The following is a 25,258-nucleotide window of genomic DNA, read 5'->3' as shown; positions in this document are numbered from 1 at the left end:
CGATGTCACTGTAAAAAAAAAAGTTGAAGTATCAGAGAAAGAAGGGGAACAAGAAGAAGAGGAAGACGGGACAGATTTATGAGGAAGACAAGGTTTCTTAGGAATATTTCTGATACGTAAATTTTTGGGGGAGAAGGAAAGCTTGCTCTACTGGGGATATGGAAAAGAAGATCTTCAATAGGAGATTTAGGAAATTATAGGATGAGTGTAGGGAGACAGAAATCACCCAATTATATATTTGTTTGATAAGCAGTGTGCCTCATGTCACTAAGGTGTGCCATGTGTGTCTTGCCTTGGGCCTTGAGTTTGGAGAGTTGGAGTGCACTTCTTGCCCTTAATTCTGTATTGTTAAGTACTTTCAAGTTATTTAATTACCTTCTTTTAAAATTTGAAGAATGCAATGACTTCAAAATAAAAAGTTGCAAGGGAAAATTAAGCTGACCATACATTTCAGCCAAGAGAACTCAACTTAGAGAATAGTCAGAACTCTATAGCTACAGATGCATGGAGAACTGCATTTCCCTACAAGAACCACTGTCCTGATAAAGTGATAAACAATGACAAAACACAAGAACTAATGGAAGACTTCTCTCTCTTCAACATGAAGCTACTTAATACCTTACGAATGGGGTGTGCAACTCAGGCTGGCTAGGTTTTTGAAAACCTAGGCCCAGTTTGAGGTATCTTACACCCAGCAAAAGCATGGCTTACTATCAGAAATACCTGAGCAACTTATGCGAATCTACAATATCATAAATACATGTACAGCATTCCATAGTTCTCTAGGCGGGAAGGCGACCATGGCATTTTAGAGGGTAAAAAATCAAGGCGACATCGCCATGGCGCCCAAGGCGACCAAGGAGCCTGGACGCCATGGCGACGCCTTGATAACTATGCAACATACTTACACGTAAATCAGGTTTGGGCTGAGCCTGCCAAGCACAAGGCCCCAACGTTAACCAAGCAAACCCTGACCTTGGGCTGAGATTTCTCAAACCTAGCATGGTCTATGTGCTGAAAATTCCAGCCTGCACAACCCCAACCCCCCCCCCCCTCCTGATGCAGATTCATCACCAAATAGGGCTTGTTTGCTTAGAAATAAGTCTAGGATTGGGTTATATACATGTTGGGCCTTTGATCAAATGGGTTTTCTATGTAATAGCCCTACTTTTATGGGCCTAAAATATGGGTAATTAGGTTGCATATGGGATTAGTTGTTTTAATTCCATACTTAGTTTTCTTTTAAGTGTTTAGTGGTGCTGGATTAGGACTCTGATTTGAATCTATTTCAGTTTCCTAGTCAGTTTAAGTTATGCAATAGGTTAAGGATTGGGTTAGGCATTTCCTTTTTAGTGTAGGAGTCTATTTTTGAGTCTTTTATATAAGGTTGAAAGGGGGGCAAGTATTGAGACAAATTTTGATATTAATGAAAAGTTTTTGCTGCTCTTCTTCTCCATTGAAGATTTTTGGCTTGTGTTTGATCAAGGCTGGTGGGATAGGTGTTTGATCCGATTGACAACTTGCGGTAGGAAGCCCAGGTGGTTCGTTGGTATGATTGGTGTTTGATCCAATCGACACCTTGCAATGTGAAGCCCAAGTGGTTCTTTTGAAGCTCTCCTTCAAGTTCTTTGAAGATCTCCTTCAAGTCCTAGTTAAAGATTTAATTTTTATTCAAGCTTCTCAATCAAACAAGCTGCTGCCAAGGGAGTTATGCAACAGTAGTAAGTTTGATTCATCCCAACCCTTCTTCTAATCCTCTAAACCACCAAACCCTAACACCCCCCTCCATCTTTGAACATCATTCCCAAAACCCAAATTCTGCCCAGACCAAACCAGCCATCAAAATACCACCATATTTGGATTGAATTTCCCTCACCCCCCCCCTTTTATCTGATCGTTCCTCAGACAACCTATTGTCATCAATTAGTTCCAATTAAATGTTAATAACCAAATATTCTCAACATACAGAGTGCAGATGTTTATAGTATCTTGACAATGGATCTAACTATTGGAACTGAAATTTCCCTCCTGTAATCCTTGTGAGCAACTCAAAGGCCGATAATTGATTCCTCCATTCTTCAGGTCATCTATTCTGGTACATTTAAGGGAAGAAACACTATTTTTCTGGTCATCAATTCTAAAAGACTTAAACGACTAAACATGCAACATTTTTAACAGCTCAAATGTCATAGTTTATGGCAACAACCAAAGTTTTCCAGTGAACCTTCGACGGATAGCATGGAACACACCTATCACCATAAAAAAATGTATAAACTGACTCTACAAATGGGGTCTGTTCCTTGCATATTTGTCACCCAAAGTGATCTATATTTAGCAAAAGTAAAATTGATAGTGTAAATTTAGGCTATCTTGTTTTTTTTTTTTTTAATAATTCTTCAGATTTTTTATTCCTATTTCTCCTAATAAAAACTTGTTTCTAGTCAGATAACTAAGCGAAAAGCAGAACCAGATCCGATGCTCACTGGTTCGATGGACCTTTGGGTGAGAATGTCTTTCTTGAATCAGGAAAATTATCGTAACTGCCTTGTTTACATCCCTAACAGTACTTTCATATTTTAACTTGCTCAATAAGCTATCAAGTAGCTTACATAAGAAGCTAACTTAAACCTTACACTCACATGGCTCCCAAATAAAATAATTGGACAGAGTTATCCCACTCAGAAATTGTCTGGTGTCCACTACTAATAACACTATGACTTAACAATAATGAAGAAGAAACAAAGAGAGAACGACAAAAACTCTTTTGTAACTTTGCAAGTCTTGATTTTCTCCTGCATCATCAAAGCTACTCTCCTGTTCTAGTTCTGGAAGAGAATGAACTTCCCACATCCTTGAGCAACACTCCGAGTCAACAAGTTACGGCCTAGCTCCTTGACTAAGAGGTTGAGTGCAGCTAGGAACAAGCATATGTAATCTCAGATTAAAACCCATCCCATCATCAAAGAAATTTCACAACTCCAAAATTCTATCTGAGTCACAAGAGTCAACTGATAATAATTGGGAAAACTATGGAAGAACATCTAGGAAATGCAGAGAGTATCACCCGACACCCAAGGACAGGAGGACTATCAAAACAATGAAGGAATCTAGCAAAGAGGTGCACTTACTTGATGCATGCTTGTTTGATCGAGCTGGATATGCGCATATGCACTGCCTTTTGCCAATGAGGTAATATCACTGCAAATAAAAAATAAAATAAAAAGATGCAATAGCAATGTGGCTTAGCCATGCTGAATCTCAACTCAAAGTCAAAAAGTTATCCCAACAACTAGGGTAGGCTACAAGAATCCTATGCTGCCATTCTACTCTTTAAGTCCGTACTCAATAAAAGCTGCAATATGGGAAAGAATAAGGATTAGATAACCAAAGTAGTAAAGAATCCATATCACCTTCGGGAGAATAGATCCAAAAGGCAGCCGTTAGCATCAACAATAGGTATGGAACTTACTTGAGCTGCAAATTGAGAGGAATAGAGAGTCAAGTCCTTACATAGTGGTTCAACTACATAAAAACAAAATAATTGCTAAAATATACTAATTACCAACAATTGCAGACATGACTTGAATTAAAAGAATCTAGAGCTGGACAATCTATATTTTAAATTAATGCTCCAAAACACTCAATTTATAAGCAAGATTTAGATTATAACAATGAACACTCAGATTTTGTAGCACAAACGTCAATATCCATCTTCTAGATTTATGCATGGGCTTTAAGAAAAATTACAACTCAGCATATTTATATGCTCATATGCTCAGAAGGATGTAAGTAGTTAACACGCACCTTCTATTAAAAAATCAAGTGCAGAACTTAGAGGGGCATTAGGCTGCAATGTTGTTAGTTGGTATGCATTCGTTGTCCTAATATCTGGTGCCCATGTTCCTAAAGGAAGCCTACCAACAGGAATTTGTAGAAGAGGCAGAGTTCCAGGAAAGTGTCTAAAATGCCTGCAAATATCTGGAAGTTTCACAGAGAATAGAAGACATAAAAACCAAAAGGTGACAATGACAATTCTGAATAAAAAAAGAGGAGGTGATATTATTCAGAAGAATGAGTTAGGAAGAGCTATAATGCACATTTTAATATTCCAGGAAGGCAGGCAAGATGAAGTAATTGTTGGCACAACCCATCTTGCGACGAATGAATTATGGGAACAGTTGATATCTTATTCTGCAGAATCTTCTGAGCCACATCTTTTAGAGACTCTTGTGGACTAGCCTGGAGATATCAATAGATTAGATATACTGACAAAGACCAAGAAAAAAGAGATAACAGTACAGGTTTGGGAGCCTCCAAAAACACTAATTGAACAGAAAACTAAAATAACATCTTTGAAGCATGTCAATTTATAGGACATCGTTTTTTATAGGGGGAGCTCCAAAGATGAATGATAGTTTTCAGAAGAAAAAAAGCTGAAGTCTGCTTTTAAAATTTGTTTATTAAATACACAAAGAAGAGATCAACAATTCAGCTTGACTATCAACAAGCAACAACACAAACATCATACAAAGTATGCAATTAAATGCAGATTTTCCAGCAGAAATACCATTCTGGGAGGGAACCCTTACTTGGATCAAAGGCTTCCTAAATGGTGGCTGTATCGACTCATCAGATTTCCTGTGAAGCTTGAACCTTTTTCCTACTTTCCAAAAGAAAATTGGATGCATTTCAAGCTCTTCATTAGCAAGCATTGACAGATCTTTATGTAGCTGCAAAAAAAACAAAAGGCCAGCCAAAATTCTATAATGAAAGCTGATCAGAAAGAAATTCTTGTCATATAGACGTGAACATGAACAGTTCAGAAAACTAGGGGGGAAAATCATTTTCAAAAGCTGAAGTGCTCAGGTTTTAAAAAGCCGATGCAAAAAATTATCAGTTAAGCAAAAGAAACCAACACCACCATGAATATGACTCTCGACTAGCTGTGTCACAAACAAAAATGGTAGTAATTATGTCGCAGCAAGGCTTAAATTTCGGAATTACAGTTGTTTTAAAATCAGGAAGGATACAGGCTTCATCCTCAAGGCTCAATTAGTAAGAGAGCAGGCTGAGCTGCACCAGCAAAGGTTCTGGACTAAAACTGGGAGAATGGTTGTCAAGATGTAACCTCCATGAAAGGCATGAGAGAAACATGGAACAAGAACACGCGAGATCTCGGTAATATCTCAGTTTTTTGAAAAACTGAGACGAGATGCTAGGCGAAATGAGAAGATTGCTTGTCTCGCCAAGATCTCGGTGGGAAACCTTGGTATACAAACACTTATTTATAGCTAATATCATTTAAGTAAATGAAATAATATTTGTTATTTCATTTACTTAAGGTATTATTCATAAATAATCAAATACCCCCTATTTGAATCCAATAAAAATAGTTAAAAAATCAAATTCTATAAGGATAAAAAATCAACCCCTCAATTCAAGAACAAAAAATGGATTTTCGGTGCTAGGTGCAATTTTAAACTTTTAAATGTTGGGGTTTTTCTTAAATCTAAAAATCTAAAAATCTTAATATGGTAAAACATTGCTAAAAACGAGAAGTACAGTAAAATATTCATTTCTTTTGATGTCTAAAAAAATATTTTCATTCAGGGCGACTTTGACAGCATTAGCGCACGCCAAATTAAGTTTGACCAAAACATAACTCCTTCAATATAAATCAGATTTAAGCAAAATATTCATTTGTTTGAAAGCTTTGTTGGAAATGGCTATCTCAGCCAAGGGTATCACACCCAGAGGGATCTCACCTCACATTCTCTCACCGGTTCATATTGCACAAAGCAAATAAAACATTTATTCAGAAAATCGTGGAGAGGACCCAACAAGTCCATTACATATATAGTGGAAACTTTCCAGCAATAAAAATTTACAGATAAGGAAGAACTAGAAGCTTGTCCCCCAAGTAATTACATAGTCAGCTAAGTAATAAAAGACAAACATAAAAGGAAACAAAGAATGAAATAATAAGGAGATAACTAGGTCAAAATTATAGCTTGCAGCCCAAGCTAACTAAGTCCCACAATTTGGCTTTGAGTGAGCCACAACACCTAACCTGATTGGGCTGGCCCAGCCTAAGCTAGCTGCCCGAAGGCCAATGGTTCTGCCCATTGATTAGCTTATGGGCCAAGTCCCTTTTGACACTCACCGCTATATTTCAAGCCCAAGAATCGATCTACATCATTATTATGTATCAAAGCTACTCCTAAATCAGCTCTAGTTTGATCATTCCTTATTTTATCCTTTCTAGTTTTACCATACATCCATCTCAACATCCTCATCTCAGCTACACTAGGTTTATCTATATGATGTTTCTTTACTGCCCAACATTCAGCTCCATACGGCATTACCGGTCATATGACTATCTTATAAAATTTGAATTTTAAGTTTTAAAGGAATAATGACACAACACTCCAAACGCACCTCTTCATTTCATCCATCCTATTTTAATTTTGTGTGTAGCATCACCCTCTATTTCCCCTTCTTTATTCATGATTGAGCCCAGATACCTAACACAATCACTTTGAGGTATCTCCCTCTCATCATTCTTCACCACCTCATCATCAGTCTTATTGTTAGTAAAGTTACACACCATATACTCCGTTTTTGTTCTACTTATCTTAAAACCTTTAGACTCCAAGGTTGATCTTCATAATTCCAACTTGGTGGTTATCCCTGCTTTTGTTTCATCCACCAAAACAATATCATCAGCGAAAAACATACACCAAAGGATCTGATCTTGAATGTTTCTAGTCAATTCATCTATGATTAGCGCAAACAAATAATTGCATAAAGCTGACCCTTGATGTAACCCAATTGTAATTGAGAATTCACTATCTTGTTCCCCTGATGCAGATATAAAGACTTATATCCGTAAGAAGAAGAAGAAGAAGAAGAAGAAGTAATGTAGTCTTAGATAGGTAGAAGACCTACTAGGAGCCAGGTATATCAGACCCACACAAATGTGCAGGCCGATTGGGACAGATTGGGGTGTTTAGGGTCAAATCTAGGGTTAGGTTTATGAGAATGGGGTTAAATCTTATATGGTTTTAATGGGCAGGTCTAGGAGAAGCTAATAGTGTAGGTTTGAACAAGGTTTGAACAAAATTTAAAAATTTCAGAAATTAGGGTTAGGGTTTCGGGTTTTGGGTTTTAGAATTTAGGTTGAAATTAGGGTTTAGAGTGGAGTTTTGGGGCTGGGCTTGGGATCGAGTTTCCTAAATAGTGAGGGGAAGACTCGATTGAAGTTTGATGAGGAATGGATGGCTGGAAGTATGAATTCTTTGTTTTAGGGTTTTTTTGGGTTTAGTGGGAATGAGGGGATTAGGGTTTTGATGGACAGTTGGGGCTGTAGGTTAGGTCGAGTGGCGGAGAGTTTGTAATGGATCTGTGGTTGAAGTTTGAAACTTTGAATGGATTTGAGTGGAGGGATAAGGCTGGACAGATTTTAGAACAATTAGGGTTTATGGGGATCGATGGATTTTTATGGAGGAAGGTAATGTGGATCGATTAGGACAGATCAGGCTTGGGTTGGAGGATTAAGAAGAAGATGGGGAATGCTGAAACAGTCAATAACTTACTGATTAAAGATCTTCAATGGCAGCAACCTTGAAGACAGCTTTGAAGAAGAACCTCCCGATCTACAAGGAGTCACTGGAGATCCACCAGCCCTTCACCTTGATGTTACTCACAAGGCAACCTTGATGTCACTTACAAGGCAAACTCATGTAGAGTTCAACAGCAGCAGCAATGGCACTATGGCAGCAGCAAACGAAGTATTTTTGAAAATAAACTGAATTGTATGGGGGAGCCTCCCACGTTTTCTATTAATAAGGGCCAAAGACCAAAATCCTAATACAATTAAAAATCCCTCTTTCTTCCAAAATCGTGGAAGGAAAGTGAGACTAATTAACAACTTAAAACACTTTAAATAACTAAGATTCCTAATTAACCAATAGGATATAAGATCCTACTAGCCAATAGGAACACTTAATTTAAATTAGACCAACTTAAATTGAACCAATTGGATGCAACCAATTTGAACCGGTTCAATTAAAAGCTTAAAAATAAAACTAAGTATAGAACTACTCTAAGGCTCCCACTATGACCCTATGCCTAGGGTGGTTTCTTCAACTCGAGGAGGCTTGGATCTACATCAAGAAGTCCAAGTAGTAGTCTTTAGTAGTTTTCTATACTTAATTTTATTTTCATTTTTTGTGTTCTAAATTGAACCAGTCTAAAGTTGGTTTGAACCAATGGTTCAATTTAAGTGAATTAAGTAGTTTTCTTTTAATTTGTTTTAGAGGTCATGTGACAACTTAAGTCATTCACTCCTCCCCATGGTTCAAAGAGAGGATGTGCTTTGTAATAGAGTCGGCTAGAGAGGGGGGAGGGGTTCCCACTCCTAGGCTGAATAAGAATTGGCCTTTAGGCCCTTTAAATAAAGAGAATCGTGGGGCTCCTCTTTACCTCACAATTTGAAGGGAAAAAAAAACTCAACTACAAGTTGTTGCCTACAACTTTGTTCTTCTTGCTAAAGACTTGTCTTGTATTTGATCAAGGCCGATGGAATCGGTGTTTGATCCGACTGACACCTTGCGGTGGGAAGCCTTTGTGGTGCGTTTGGTTACGTTTATCCTCTCCATTATTGTTCTATATTCAAGTTCTGGTTTCAAGGTTGTTCATCATACACAAGTAAGTTTGAAACCCCCCAAACCCTAGATTCCCCTTTGTTCTTAATTTTCCCATTCCAACCGTAGGAATCCCTCCAAAGTTTGATCGAGCCTTCCTCTACCCCCTTGGAGAACTCGATCCAAACCTGGTCCCATTCATAGTTCTAAAACTCGTCTCGACTCAACGAGATCTCGACGAGTTTCTTGGTTTTCTGAGAAACCAAGACGAGATGGCATACGATTCTCAAAAGTGCAATACCTTGCCGAGATCTCGGATCTCGGTTTCGACCCAGATTTTTACCCATCTACCACTTAAATACCCCACCTAACTCAACAGAACTCGCCATATCTCGGCGAGTTCTGTCCAAAACCCCCAAAATCCTCTTTTCTTCCCAAAACCGAGACCTCTTCTTCCCAAAACTACTTTGTTACTTCATTTTTTGGATGGATTTCAAGCCTTGAATTGTGATTCAGCTGTACATTTGAAGATTCAACTCCATTTTTGCAAGATTCATCACAAATTTGAAGGATTTTTCAAAGATAAACTATTTGGATGATCTATCATTTGATGGGGGCCGAATTTTTTTTTCTGTTACTATATTTTCTGCAAAAAAAATGATTTTTTTTAAATAAGAAATTGAAAAAAATAGGATGAATAGTGATTGTTTGGAAGTGGTTTTCATGTATGTTGGACAACTTTGGATGCTCTACAGCCTCATGGAGTCATTTTATTTTTTCACCCAGTAAAAAAATTATTTTATTTTTCAGAATTAATAAATATATTATTAAAATTGTAAAAAAATATATAATATTAAGGAAAATATCTGTTTTTGTTGGAAAATTATGCACAACATATGTACATAATTTCTAACTTCAAATGCACAACATATGTATAAATATTTTTAATAAAAATTCTAAATTTTATTTTTAATTAAGAAATAAATACTAGGTTTAGGGGATAAATAAGGATTGTTCTAGTAGCTTAACATTATGTTTAATAATTACGAATACAATACTTTAAGTCTTTAATACATTACTTCAAGTCTTTAATAGTTACTAATATATGCTTTTTTATGTAACAGTGTAAAAAGTAAGACATTTCGTACACAATGGGGGATATAGCATGGCAACATGGAGTCTCCGATGTCTGAGGATAAAAAGAAGTCCAAGTGTAACTATTGTGGAAAGTTGCTATCTGGAGGAGCCACTAGGTTAAAACAACATTTGGCTGGTACAGGTAAGGACGTTGCCTCATGCAGAAATGTTCCGAGCCAAGTGAAAGTGGCTATGGCCCAACACTTGAGTGGAGGACGAGCAAAGAAAGCTAAGAGGGAAAGACAGCAAACAGAGTTTGATGAGGCAGTGTTAGAGAGGCCTGGTGTAGAGATCCATGGAGGAGATGATACTGAATTTAGGCCTACATAGTGAGTTTGAATCAGAGGCTGAGTGGAGAATTTACCAGCAGACTTTGGAAGAGAGTAGACAAAATTTGCATTATGAGAATATGAGAAGATATGAGCAGGCAAGAGGAGCTAGTGGATCTGGCTCAGCTGCACCAGTGGAACAAGATGAGAGGAGGAGAAGCACTAGCACAAGACAGATCCCACGGCCCCCAACCTGACCACAAGCACATTCCCCAGATCCCATTTTTGAGCAGGATCCATTTACTTTTAGGCAACTAGATGCCTACCAGCTAACCATCCCGCAAGTGTTTGGTGGTAAACAAAAGAAAACATGGAAAGCCATAAGCAAGTTCATGTTATACAATGGCATTCCAGCTAATGTAGCACAAGGAACATACTATCATACATTCCTTGACAATGTAGGGAGAGCTGACACAGGATGGAAGGGGCCGTCACCACATGAGTTATATGTATATTTGCCTCGGGAGGTAGAGGAGCTGAAAGAGTACATTGAGGGTCTGAAGCCAAGGTGGGAGATGTATGGGGATACCCTTATGGCTGATGGTTGGACTGAACCTACTAGACAGTCCATTATCAATTTCATGGTGAGTTGCAATGGGAAGACAGTATTCTTGAAGTTTGTCGATGCATCGAAGCATATAAAAGATGCATCATACTTGTATAAGGAACTGAAGCTAGTGGTGGATGAGATAGGACCAAAGAACATTATCCAAACTGTGACGGATAACGGTTCTAACTTTAAAAAGGTTGGAGAGAAGTTGATGAACAAGAAGAGTAAGAGGATCCGCCTCTTTTGGACGCCATGTGCAGCACATTCCATTGATTTAATGTTAAAAGACATGGAGAAGAAAACTTTTGTATATAACCATGGTTATGCTTTAGCCATGTTGAGGGAAAAATGCAATGGCGATTTAGTAACGCCTGTTGTCACTCGATTTGCCACCAATTACATTGCATTGAAGAGCTTTTAGACGAAGGTGGTAGGTCTGAGGTCTATATTTGCAAGTGAACAGTGGTTTGGTTGGTATGGGTCTAATTCAGAAGAAGGGAGGGCAGCATAACATACCATTGCAAGTGACTAATTCTGGAAGGACCTGCATAAGGTTGTTGCCATATTAGAGCTAGTGGTGGCAGTACTAAGGATGGTTGATACAGAGAAGAAACCTACATTGCCCCACATTTATGCTGCCCTTCAGAAGATGAAGGAAATGGTCAGAGCTGCGATACCCCGGAGTACAAGGTCATACAAGAACATCATTGATGCGCGGTGGGAGAAGCACTTGAGTCATCCATTACATAAAGCTGGTGAGTTCAAGTGTTCAACACTTCAACATACTTTACACTTTATATGAGTTTTTACATTTACATATTCAAACTCAAAAGCATTAAGTCACTAACAAGTTATATTCTTGGTTTCCACTTTACCAGCATACTATCTGAATCCAAAGCATCAGTACTCACATAATTTTGGGCTAGACAGAGAGTTGTTAGTGGCAGTTCAAAATGTTATTGAGAAGTTGGAGTCGAATGCCAAGACATAGGCTAAGTGCAATGATGAGGTGAGAGTATGGGACTTGGTACTTTGGTAGTAAGTAAAGGAATGTAATTACTAAGTAGTAAATACTAATGCCTCTAACAATGTTTGAAATTTGAAATGAAAACAAATCCAAAACTTCAGAGAGGCCTCAGAAAGTTTCGGTCGAAAAGTTGCAGTGTAGGGTAGACAAAAGTCAGATCCTGGTAGGTGGCATGACATTACATTTATGAATTATAATTTTATCCCTTTAGAATGCACATATTTTTAATATTCTATATTTGTAATGCAGCCGACGGGTGGGTGCTTTATGGTACAAGTTCACCCAACCTGAGGAAAATAACAGTGAGAGTGCAGTCACAAACTTGTTCATCCTCCGGATGCGAGCGCAATTAGAGTACATTCTCATTGATCCACTCGAAGAGGCGGAACAGATTGGGTAGCAAACGACTGGAGCAGCTGGTGTATGTGCATTACAATATGAGACTAAGGATGAGACACATAAGTGAAGGAATGGAAACCAATGATAAAGAACCCATCGAACTAGCCAACATTTTCCAGGAGGACTCTGATGATGATGAGGATCCCTTATTCCAGTAGGTGAGGGATCGTGATACACCAGATATGGATCAACCTGGGGGTAGGCCCAACCCCATCATTGCGTTTGTAACCGGTACAGATGTTGAGGACTATATGTCGCAAGAGGGGCGTGCACATTCAGAGTCACCGAGACCTTTTGAGGCTACAATAGGAAGTGCTGCTGATGATGATGATGGTGGTAGTGATGGTGATGGTGATGGTGATGGTGGTGATAGTGATGGTAATGGTGATGGTAGTGATGGTGATGACCCTGCTGGTGGTAGTGGTATGCGAAGTGGTGATTGTTATGATGATCGTCAAAAGGGGATGCGCGAGCAGTACCACTATGATGTGGGAACGCAGGCGGACCCTGTGCGTTACACAGGTAAGTCTCAGTTAATGCATGCCACACAAGATCGAGACCATGGTGGCCACGCTACGTACAAGAGAAAGAAGGGTCGCAAACAATCACAGGCTTAGGATGATGACATGAGTATGAACACCATGCTTGCAAGTTTCGGAAGCATGAGTATAGATACTACTAGTGAGCGACAGTCGTGGCATTCATCTCAGCCTCATCATGACTATGATTATGACCAGGAGAGCACCGGTTCCAAATATAGTGGCTATGGTCAGTTTGGGCAGTCAACACATGAGCTTGACAATCAAAGCACTGGGTCTAATTTTGGGCCCATATTCCCAGTCCCAAACTAGCATACCCATACATGCCTCAATATGACAGTTGTAGTGATCTCATGCCTCAAACCAACCCCCTCTGCCTCTTCTATACCCTAGGATAGGGGAGTTGGAATATGTTGATGATAACACTTATATGAGTGCTAAGGCAAACTATGTGCAAAACTACAGCAACGCTATGACATGGGAATTCTATGTGGATATGGTTGGGGTTGAATACATTAACATATCACATTTTATGTAACCTTTGTTTAAAGATTGATGTATTGTACACTTTAACATTTCCAATGCTTATTTAAGTTGTTTTACATTAATTGAATGTTTTGATTGCTTTCTAATACTAAACTATGTGTAGAGTAGGGTATTTTAGTACGTCGTCGCCCTCGACGCCTACCAACCTATGGTCCGAAGTAAAACTCATATTTGGAATTTGTTTTTGCAAAATCTGATAGTGCCATTGTGTTTAAATGGCCTAAAATAGGCTGAATACTAAGTTTCAGACCCAAAGTAGGTCTAAAACCCACCGAGATGAGGCTTCAAGTCGGAAAAAAAAAAATGCACCAACTCGGCACGATCTCAACTCGACTCGGTTTTTCCAAGGACCGAGTTGGTACCGAGATCCGAGTTTAGAACCTTGGTCCCATTCTGCCCAGCCAAACCCTAGTATCTCTACTCCTCTCTCTTCTTGATCCTAACCCTAGTTCATCCTATTTTCCCTTGCTGCCAATTCTGTTTAGACCCTACTGTTTGCTGATTTAAGTTTAATTCATTATTGATATTAGTAAACCAAAACCCTAACCTTAACCCTAATATGTAAACCCTAAACCTAATTTTGCCTTTTCCATTAGTTTAACCTTACTCGAGTCATCCTTTGAGACAGATTCTGGTTTTGGCTTCTAGTTTGATTACTTTCAATCTAGAACTACATTATTCCCCCCACAGTCCTTACACTAGTCACCACATCATTATACATATCTTTAACTATGTCCACATATTTACTACTTACTAGAAACACTTCTCTTCTCGAATACATGCCAAACCAACTCTCTAGGTATACCGTCATAAGCTTTTTCTAGGACAATAAAGTCCAGATGGAGATCTGGCATGTACTGATGTTGTTTCCTGCAGGAACCTATGTTGCTGGGATAAGATTAGAAAATAGAATTGGTTTGATTGAGAAAACCAGGACCTCTAATGTATACACATCTGATTGATAGATTCAAGATACCCTTCTCATTTATTTGTTGTCTTTAAATAGAGATTACAACTGGTAATAACAAACTACAAAATTAATAGAAACTAAGCTAATGACTAGGAAACAAAATAACAAACAGAGACATTATGCCAACAGCTCTCATGACTTATTCAAATAACAACTAACTCCTAATATATTGGAAATTCCAGGTCTTTGGGAAAGTGTAACATTCCCTCCCCCTTAAAAATTGCTCTTGTCCGCAAGAGCAGCATCTGGATATTGTCTGCAATTGAACTCCTCCCATGTAGCTTCTGTTGGAAATAACCCTTGCCATTGGATTAGAACCTCGCTTTTCTTCTCTCTCATTCGACTGTCCAAGATAACTGGATTTGGAATTAAAACTTCATTCTCAGCATCCATGGTAGGTAGTTGGGACTGTACAGCAGCCTTAGCTCCAATGTGTTTCTTAAGAAGTGACACATGAAATGTTGGGTGTATTTGAGCATCCACAGGCAACTCCAACTTATAAGCAACAGCTTCAATTCTCTGTAAAACTTTGAATGGACCATAATATTTAGCAGACAGCTTGAGATTCTTACGCATCAAGAGAGAGAGAGAGAGAGAGAGAGTTTCCTATATGGTTGCAACTTCAAATAAACCAGATCTCCCATCACAAACTCCCTTTCTTGGTGCTTTGCATCATACACGTTTCATTCTATCTTGAGCTTGAGAAATATTTCCCTTGATCTCCCTGATTATTGCATCCCTCTTCATTAACTCTTGTTCCACAGCAGCCACCTTAGCCGTACCTGGAATACATGTCAATAAAGTGGGTGGTGCTCTACCATATACCACTTTTGAAGGGAAACTTCCCAGTAGGCAGTAGCTGAATGAACACTAGTATTATAGCAGTACTCTGCCCATGTTAGCCACTTAGCCCACAACTTTGGTTGAGCTTGTGAAGCATCTTAAATACATCTCGAAAGTTCTATTTACCACCTCCGTATGGCCATCGGTTTGTGGGTGACAAGGTGAACTAGAATTAAACTCGGTGCCATACAACCTAAATAATTCCTTCCATAACAAACTTGTGAAAGTGGGATCCCGTCGCAAACAATGGACTTCGGCATTCCATCTAAGTGAAAAATGCTGTCAAAGAAAACTTGAGCAACACCTACAGCAGTATATGGATGGGAAATGGCATATTTCGACATTCTATCTACTACCACATATATATATATATATATAGTAGATTTACCACCTTGAATTTGGCAAGCCATCAATGAAATCCATTGAGATATCTTCCCACATTTTGTTTGGTATTGGCAGAGGTTGAAGAAGCCCAGCTGGTGCAGTTTGCTCAATCTTGTGCCTCTGACACACATCACACTCCCTTATAAAATCTCAGACTCCCTTTCTTAGTCCCTTCCAATAGAAATTGGAGCGAATTCGGTGAAGAAATTTAAGGAAGTGCTAGCTGAGCCAATTGGTCTTCCTCCTCCACACATACAAGACCAAAAAATTCCCTTGAAGCATGGAGAACCAGTTTCAGTTAAGCCTTACCATTATCCTCATTTCCAACAGTTAGCAATTGAAAAGATTGAGTATGAAATGCTGAAGACAAGGGTTGTACGACCAAGCAACAGCCCTTATTCATCTCCTGCGATTTTAGTAAAGAAGCAAGATGGTTCATGGAGGATGTGTGTCGACTACAGAGCACTGAACAAAATCACAGCAAAAGACAAGTTCCCCATTCCTGTGATTAACGAGTTGTTGGATGAGTTGAATAGTGCAGAGTATCTCTCTAAGCTAGACTTGCGGTCCGGATATCATCAAATAAGAGTTCATCCGCAAGACATTGAGAAGACAGCCTTTCGAACACACCAAGGCTATTGTGAATTTTTGGTAAGGTCGAATCATCCCCAACCTTCCAATCTCTCATGAATGAGGTATTCAAGAATTATTAAAGAAAATTCGTTCTTGTATTTTTCATTTTTTTTATGATACCTTCATTTATAGTAGAAATTGGGATGATCGTATAAAGCATGTAGAGATTGTTTTTTCTATTTTAGAAGCTCATAAATTATTTGTAAAGTAAGGAATGATCATATTAGAGCTGGGTTCGGAGTGGCTCTGATACATGATAAACTTAGAGAGAGTTGTTTGAGGTGGTATGGTCATGTTCAACGAAGGCCTCCAGATGCCCCAGTTTGGAGGAGTGACCTGATCCTAATACAGGGAACCAAAAGAACCAGGGGCAGGCCTAAGATAACCATAGGAGAAGTGGTGAAGAAAGACATGCTTAGCTTAGGCCTTGTTCCTAGTATGACCTCAAATAGAGCTGATTGGAGAACAAAGATCCATGTGGCTGACCCCATTTAGTTGGACTATGATGATGTGATGTTGTTTTCTGTTTTACACTCCTCCATTTTGAGACCTAAAGCAGAATGGTGGGTTGTTAAGAAGCGGTATGTAGCTATGATTGATGCCCTAGAGTTTGTGTTGTTGGTATCGATGTTGTATGCCCTATCCCCTTTACTTCTTTATTATTATTCTAATGTCTCTTTTAGGATCCATGTAGCCAACCCCATTAAGTTGGGATAAGGCTATGATGTTGTTGTTGTTGTATAAATTATTTGTAAAGATAAAAAAATGTCAATTTGGCCAAAGAGAAGGGAGAGAAAATAGGAAAGAAAAGATAACATAGAAAGATACAAGAGAGAAAATAGGGAGATAGATTGGCCTTACAGATGAAGCATGGCGTCTTTGGCTTCTAAGGAGGCGGCTGGTCTCTTCTCAAGATAAGATCTAGAAAGAGAAATTAGGATTTTTCATTCTTCCTTTCCTTCTAACCTAATAAATAGGGGTTTACAACTCAACAACTTCACAACCCACGAACGTATAGGTATCGTAACTGGTGATAACTCCTAATATTAACCCCACTAATGGATAATAACTACGCATAATTATAACTCCATACTAACTACTAACTCTTTGTTACAGTAGCACCCTACTAACCCATCTCTTGGAGATAACTATTCCCGCTCCCATGGTTTAAAGTATCGCACCGTCTTATCTTGGCCAATACATATCAGTATCGTAGGGTATCGATACGATACAATGATATACATCTCTTTTTTTTTTAAAAAAAAAATAATATCGATCAATATCGCATTGTATACTGTGTGATACGATACATACAGATACGATTGATACGATTGATTTAGGGGATAAAAAAATTAAAGTATCGGTACGTATTGCATTGTATCGGCTGATATGGTGCAATACAATGTGAAACATTGCAATACATTACGATACGCACATTAAAAGGCACGTCACTATAGAATCATGATTCTAGAAACATAGTTGTCACGTTGTCATGGCGATCCAAGTCGGTGGAGGGGTGTCATGTCGATATATCGACATGTCGCCTGCCATGGCGTTGCCATGGCGATCATATCGACCATGTTTTATTTTTTATTTTCTCTATTTTTAATGTCATTTAGTATGCTATAATATATATAATATATACCCTATAACATCAAAAATTAACATGAAAGTGTACTACTAATCTACTATGGTTTAATTCATGCAAGTGTAATGTTAAAAAATTATTTATCCACCCGTGTCCCCCTTTGGATAGTCCGCCGTGTTAGAGCTCCTGTATGATATACAAATTGTTTCCTCCCTTTCCTATAAGGTCGGCCTTTTAGAGGAAGCGGTTTCTACATGTAATATCCATTAGTGTATATGAAATCATGGATTGTCAAATAATTGATAGCAATAGTCTTGCTGATAATAAAGTTGAAAAATCATGAGAGTTGAGATATGATTCATATGAAAGTGACTACAAAAGTAACAAAACAAAAAAACAATTACAAGAACGTAATTTATATTGAGTGAATAAAGCTAATAAACAACCCATCTAAATAAAAAAAAAATTTGCTAATGTGAATATGTGATTGTCTATTAGTCAATAGTGTATTAGTGTTTTTTGTTTGATGTTTTTTTTAATTTTTTTTATGTTATGGAAAAAACATTAAAATAAAAAATGGTTAAAAAAAATTATTGTTTAAAAATTAAGTTTTATAATTTAAAACAACCATGTCGCCCGATATGGCCATATGTCGTGGTATGGCGTCCATGGAGGGGCCATGGCAAAGACATGGAGGCCATATCGGTGGTCGATATACCCACTTCTCCAGCGATATGACGCCATGGCGTCGAAGCCATGACAACTATGTCTAGAAACCAAAAAGCATCAATAGAACCTAGACTGACAAGTTTTCACCCAAAACTTCAATTTTGTTACATTTTCTTTCAAATTTCATGTTTGGGGCTTTGATTCCTTGCTGAAAAACAACTCAAATCAAGGAAACAAACTACAATATTGCTTATTTATATTGTTTTTTGCTCCAAAAGTGTAGTTTTATGTGTATCTTGACCATTTCCACGCGTATCCGTAATGTGCAATACATATCTACGATACGTCTCTTAAAATCACCCACCAATACAATACGTGATACCGATACTTTAAACCTTGCCAGCTCCAATAACCATGCATGCATGAGAAGACTATGCATGTAACAACTCCTCCTCCCTAAAAAAAGAATCTTGTCGTCAAGCTCGGGTTTAGGGAATTGTTGCTTCCGAATTTCTACGTCATCCCAGGTTCCCTCCTCTAGAGATAATCCTTGCCCAGTCAATTAGCATAGTGTCTTCACCTCCATGGACACTTGGAAGAATCGTATGTAGTAGATGCATGGAAGAAGAACTCGACCGAATCCTGTCGAAACCACCGAGTAAACTCGGTTTCGCAGATTTCCGAGACGAGTTGAAGGATGATTTTAAAAAATCCAGGGTTTCGACATGTTTCGACCATATTTCGGTAGTTTCGACCTGAATACCTATATAAGCGTCACTTGAGGAAACCTGGCTGACAAGTAGGGCAAACACTTACATGTGCCAGAAATCAGGCCAGACACTTATTTATGCCTAATATCATTCAATTAAATGTTTTTATATTGGTATTTCATTTGTGTTTTTATATTGGTATTTCATTTACTTAAGGTATTATTCATAAATAAGCAAATACCCCCTATTTGAATCGAATAAAAATAGTTAAAAAATAAAATTCCAAAAGGATAAAAAATCAACCCCCCAGTTCAAGAACAAAAACTGGATTTTCGACGGTAGGTGAAATTTTTAACTTTTTAATGCCGGGGTTTTTCTCAAATCTAAAAACTTCATAAATCTTAATATGATAAAATATTGTTAAAAACAAAAAATGCGGTAAAATATTCCTTTATTTTGATGTCTAAAAAATATTTTACTTCAAAACGATTTTAAACAACATTCGCACACACCAAATTAAGTTTGACCAAAACATAACACCTTCATTATAAATCAGATTTAAGCAATCTTGGATTTGTTTGAAAGCATTGTTGGAAACTTTCAAAAAAAATCAAAGATTGCTTAAATCTGATTTTTATTGAAGGAGTTATGTTCCGGTCAAACCTTATTCGATACCATGTCGAAGAACAATATACAGTATCAAACTTGGATCAAAACCACAAGTATTATTTTTAGTGTTCTTTATGTGAAACTAATGCATGGATTGGGTTTAAAATGTCAAAAATAGGCAGCACAACAATAATCAGGGCAAAAAACCAACTTCTGGGCCTCGAAACCAAGGTTCGAGTTAGCCTAGAGAAATTCCCAGGTTTTAACTGAGATATGGTCGAAACCGAGACGAACGTGATTCCTGACTGGTCGAAACCTACTAGAAACCCGAGTTTTAGAACCTTGAGTAGATGTCGCCCGCCCATTGATCTTGTAAGTAATAACACATGGAAAGGATGAATTCAGGAATCCACCGTTAGGGCCTGGCTCTGATACCACTTTGGCACGTACTGATGTTGTTTCCTTCTGGAACCTAGTTCAACCTATGTTGCTGAGATAAGATTAGAAAACATAATTGGTTTGATCGAGGAAACCAGGACCTCTAAAGCATACACATCTGATTGATAAATTCAAGATACCCTTCTCATTTATTTGCTGTCTTTAAATAGATTACAACTGGTAATAACCATCGTTATCAAGTTGGCAAGGCAACCAAGGCGTTGGAGAGGAACCAAAAAAATAAGGTGACACCAACAAGGCGGAACAAGGTGCCCAAAGGTGCCTGCCTAGGGTGACCAAGGAGCCTGGACGCCTAGGCGACACCTTGATAACTATTGTAATAACAAACTACCAAATTAATAGGAACTAATGCTAATGACTAGGAAACAAAATAACAAAGACGTTATGCCAACAGCTCTCATGACTTATTCAAGTAAAAATTAACTCCTAATATATCGGAAATACCAGGTTTTTACGAAAGTGTAACAAGATCCTTCTAACTTTCTCGAAATCTTTCCATGAGTCTCCTGAGTAAATAAATAGCTTTTGATGTTGATCTTCTTGGCATAAAACCAAATTGGTTATCCGTAATATGAGTTTCTTGTCTCAAGCGAGTTTCAATAACTCTCCCATAATTTCATAGTATGACTCATAAGTTTTATGCCGCTATAGTTGTTACAGCTCTCAATATCACCTTTATTTTTACAGATCGGAACAAAATGCTTCTCCTCAATTCTTGTGCTTATAATCGTATTAAACAGCTTAGTTAACCAACATAAAACCACAGATTCCTAAGATCTTCAACACTTCCATTGGAACCCCATCTGGACCTGGTGCCTTACCTGCTTTCGTACTCTTTAAACTTCTTTTACCTCAGGCATCCTAATTTTCCTTATATACCTAAGACGTGGTATCTTGATGGGTAACGCAACCTTCCAGGGCACTATTACTCAAAGTGTCTCCCTCTAGTAAGGAGTAAAAATAGTTTTTCCAACTCTTTAATGTCCTCATCCATCAGTAGTACTTTTAATGCATCTAACATAGCTAAAATTTCTACTCTTCTTTTCCCTCATTTTAGCTATCTTATATATCTCTTTTTCCCCTTCCATTGTGCTTCAATTGTTATAAAGATCCTCATATTTCTTCACTCTTGATTTTCCTACAATCTTCTCTGGTTCATTTCTAGCCAATTAAATCCTCTTCATCCTTAGTCCTTTGCCATGTTTTAAAACAAGATTTCTTAACCTTAATGGTTATTTGAACCTCATCATCCCGCGATCAAGTTTCCCTAGATGAATGATGTTTTCCTTTAGATTCGCCTAGGACATCTTTAGCAACCTTCTTTTTACAAGTGGTCATAACCGTTCCACATCATATTAGTGCCTCCATCCAAGTCCCACCTTCCTTGTTTGACACATTAGACCATGAGGAACCCCCCTTAAATGATGCCTTTATTATTCTGGATATAATTTTGCAATGTTGCCTCTACAATGAAGCCACGGTTACTAATAAATAATACACAATTACATCAATTAAAATTAAGGGCAGTGTTCTAGCTTTGACAGCCAGAAGCCACTCCAGCTCTTTCATCATCTAATCATTTGTCGATTCTCAGTCTCCTCTGACATCGCTACATGTAGTATAATGCTTTCAAAACCATTTGAGAAAGTCGATTCTCTATGAAGCTTTTCAACTGTAAATTTGAAAAGTGGACAGTTCAGAGATTTCTCCATCCAACAGTAAGAATGGCCAAGTCACCCTTCCATAGAGCAGAAATAGCTGATGGAGCCATAATGGCTTCCAGCTCTTGGAAAGCGAACAACCTTCTGCGTTTCCTTTTTTTTTTTTTTGGATGAATAAAAATTTAATTACGAAGAAAAAAGAGGGAATATACAAGCCCAAGGGCAACAAAGCCTAACTAGGGACTAGTTAGGGTGCAAAATAGATGTAGGGAGGCCCCAGGAGACAACAATGAGCCTGTTCCTTGGGGAATCCTTCACATCACAAAGGGGGAGGGAGCTAACTTTAGATGAAACATCAAAAAAGATGGCCTTCCAAATCGTGTGGAAGGAGCGGGAGTTGGATGTCCATCTTCTAAGGTTGCGTTCCATCCAAATGTGGGAGATGGTGGCACAACAGGCAATCTTGCCAACCGAGTCGCAAATCGATTTCCCTCCGAAAGTCATGTCAATCCAAATCCATTCCCGGCTGAGGGGAAGAGGAGTGTGCCGACCAGGTCAACAATGGCGAATGACACAGGACCAGATGGAGGAGGCAAAGGGGCAGGTGAAGAATAGGTGATCGACATCTTCAGTCCCATTCCAATAGAGACAGCAGTTGGGATGGACCTGAATATGCCGATAAATAAGGAAGGCTTGGGTAGGAAGGCAGCTAGCAAGGGCGCGCCAGGCGGTGAGGCTATGGCGAGGTATGTGACCACGAAACCAATTCTGCATTAGTTACATGTAACAAGATAATTCATGACATTCACCCAAAAAAAAAGATAATTCATGACATATATCAATTTCAAACTTTTATAACAACCGAACCTAAGATTAAACAAGGAGAAAACATTGGAATTAACCTCTTTTAAGATTAAGATGAAGTCGGAAGCAGTAAGCATTCCTGAAATTTGTCCCTTGGAATTATCCCAAATAGGTACAACAGCAAGTCCCTGTGAAACAAGATGATACAAACTTTTAAATACTTCCAAATTCTCCAAAGGCCAAGCATATCAAGAAATGCGATCTTATAGAATTTCTACATATATACTATATTTTTTAAAACATCTACATGCAGATCAGTAAATCAATGATCAGTAATATATGACATAATTAATGTCAGTGTATCAACCAAGGGTTCAGGTATCAGTACTTGATATTGGATTGAGCATGACTAACATTGAGACGGGTTAATCTGGATATATGGCAACCGATACCAATAGGGACTGACCAATCTGCCCAATCAGATACCATATCTGAAATCTTGATACCAACTGTCAGCATCTTAAACCAGCATCCATAAATTAGAAAGATACAACAGGCATCCAAGAATATTGTCTTCATATTGTAAATGGTATAGTTAGGGCCTCCATATTGCTCTTTAGCACATGAAAGGGTCCCATCAAACTTCCAGAGGGGCAGAGTTGAATAACTTGAGCAATCCAAATGAAAGATGGAAGTAGAATATCATCCATCAAGGGTGTGAAAAAACATAGTTTCACACACACACACACACACACACACATGTACTGATAGATAAGAAATTTGTACATGCTTTTTCTATAAGCATTTACACATCATTCATAAAAATAAAAATAAAATGCATCCTTACCTGTTCATACATAATATGAAATGCTTGTTTCACAGGCAATTTATCGTCTAACGCAAAGACCTGAAAATTTACAGTACCATTACAATCAGTAAACCCACTCGTATGAAGGCACATGATGGAAAATAGAAATAAAAATCCAGTGGAATTCGTTGAGTATGCAAACCTTGCCCGAGTCGGGAATCAACTCATATGCTGTATATCTTGACAATAATAAAGAAAGATGACGACGCAAAACATCTATGTCACTTTCTGAAATTTGAAATACTGGCTCCCGTTGCATGCCACCTGACAATGAAGCCTGATTGGTATGACAGGAATAGACAACACATATGCAATTAAAATGCATGAATTAAGATAAATGAAAATGATATGCTTCTATTAGAAAATGAGGAAAAGAATAGGGTCAATAAATTAACCACAAGATGGTTTCTAAACTAACCGGTTGTTGAAAGGTGCCATTATCCACATCCATGCCTGATTTAGAAGGTAGAGGCTCTGAACGCAAAATTGAAGGGGCAAGTTCCGGTTCCTTTACAAGTATAATATTATTTACCATCCCATATTCATCAGTAACATAAGGCTGATTTTCATCCAGCCGCCATACACCATCAACCAGGAACTTGTACTGCCCAAAAAAAAAAAAGTATGTCACCAAAGGAAACTAACTAATCAATAAAATTGAGAAAAGAAAAAATTTTCATCAGCCAGACCAGAGATGATTAATACTGAAATCCTGTTAGTAGGCGACCTAAAATCAATGCCAATCCCCATGTCTGTTCTTTTTAAGTGTAAAATGTGATGATAATTGGAAAACAACGCTGCCTCCGTAACAAAACCATGTAACATAGCTAAAAGCATGGTGATAAAGTGCCATCAGGAACATTGATGCACAAGAGGCAATGCTCAACTCATAATACTTAAGCAGACTAATCCACTCAAATTTACCTTAAACCCAATAACAGAAACAAGATCTGCAATCTATTATTCCCATGCACACATGGGGAAAGTCAATGAACTACAAAAGACTTTGACAATGTTTTCACCGTTGGGTTGGGGGGGAGAAGGAGTTCCAAAACCAAAAGTATCTGTTTTTTGCCAATTATAATCTTTTATTTTCTTTGGGAAGCAAGGGCAGTTTCTGTATTTTATGCTAAATAATTCATTAGAATTACATTTGAACTCAGTCAATTTAAATACACTTTGAATTAGCTTTGGGTTATCAGCCTATGTCCAAATTAAGCCGAGTGGTTTTTATATTATTTTTTAAACTATAAATTATCTAGGTACAATTTCATATTTTATTGCGGCCAATATCTTTGGGGTCAAAGGCCCGTTTTACATGATTTTGGTAATCAATAGAAAGATTGTGCAGTTACCATCCACCGAGCTCAATATAGAATGTATCCAATTTGATTAGGGAAATTAACACCAAAAGATTAATAAATGTCAGTCTACGATGGGACTTTTATTCAAAATCATACTTTAGTTAGGAACCAAGAGTTTGTATATATACTCACTGTACAAGTGTACAGTGTACATAACAATTATGGTGGTGAATGAAAATATTTTGCTACTGCTTTTGAAATGATTTTATGCTTTTAAGGTGTGATGATTGCTTGCAATCTTTAAGTGTGAAGTCATTGCCCAAATAGGTATGATTGACTAGGTCTGTTTTCTTCTCCCCTCGTTCCTACTTTTATTGACTGACTGTGAAAATATCTAACAACAACAACAACAAACTCAGCCTTATCCCAACTTATGGGGTCGACTAGATGGATCCAAACAAACAAAATAGGTAAAACTGAGGTCTAGAGTCTAGACAAAAGAAGAGGAATGAATAGATGGGAAATGAGATGAGAAGTGAAAAATGGAAAATGACAAATGAACGATGGAAAATAAAAGAAAAGTG

The 25,258-nt window shown here is 38.0% G+C and overlaps 1 protein-coding gene across 1 annotated transcript in view; it reads right to left on the bottom strand.

Moving 5' to 3' along the window:
* LOC122671042 (sucrose nonfermenting 4-like protein) overlaps positions 1-25,258 on the bottom strand; it is a 47,893-nt gene that overhangs the window by 12,527 nt on the left and 10,108 nt on the right. Inside the window, exons 3-11 of the mRNA XM_043868134.1 lie at positions 23,789-23,974; positions 23,513-23,647; positions 23,350-23,409; positions 22,601-22,690; positions 4,590-4,730; positions 4,098-4,239; positions 3,805-3,978; positions 3,411-3,474; positions 3,129-3,198 (exon numbers count right to left, since the gene is read on the bottom strand). Coding sequence (XP_043724069.1) covers positions 3,129-3,198; positions 3,411-3,474; positions 3,805-3,978; positions 4,098-4,239; positions 4,590-4,730; positions 22,601-22,690; positions 23,350-23,409; positions 23,513-23,647; positions 23,789-23,974 — 1,062 coding nt within the window. The remainder of the gene's footprint in view (positions 1-3,128; positions 3,199-3,410; positions 3,475-3,804; positions 3,979-4,097; positions 4,240-4,589; positions 4,731-22,600; positions 22,691-23,349; positions 23,410-23,512; positions 23,648-23,788; positions 23,975-25,258) is intronic.

This window comes from Telopea speciosissima, chromosome 8 (assembly GCF_018873765.1).
Source record: "Telopea speciosissima isolate NSW1024214 ecotype Mountain lineage chromosome 8, Tspe_v1, whole genome shotgun sequence".
NCBI lineage: Eukaryota > Viridiplantae > Streptophyta > Magnoliopsida > Proteales > Proteaceae > Telopea > Telopea speciosissima.
The sequence above is the reverse complement of the archived record's forward strand: the minus strand, read 5'-3'. Positions and strand labels throughout refer to the sequence as shown.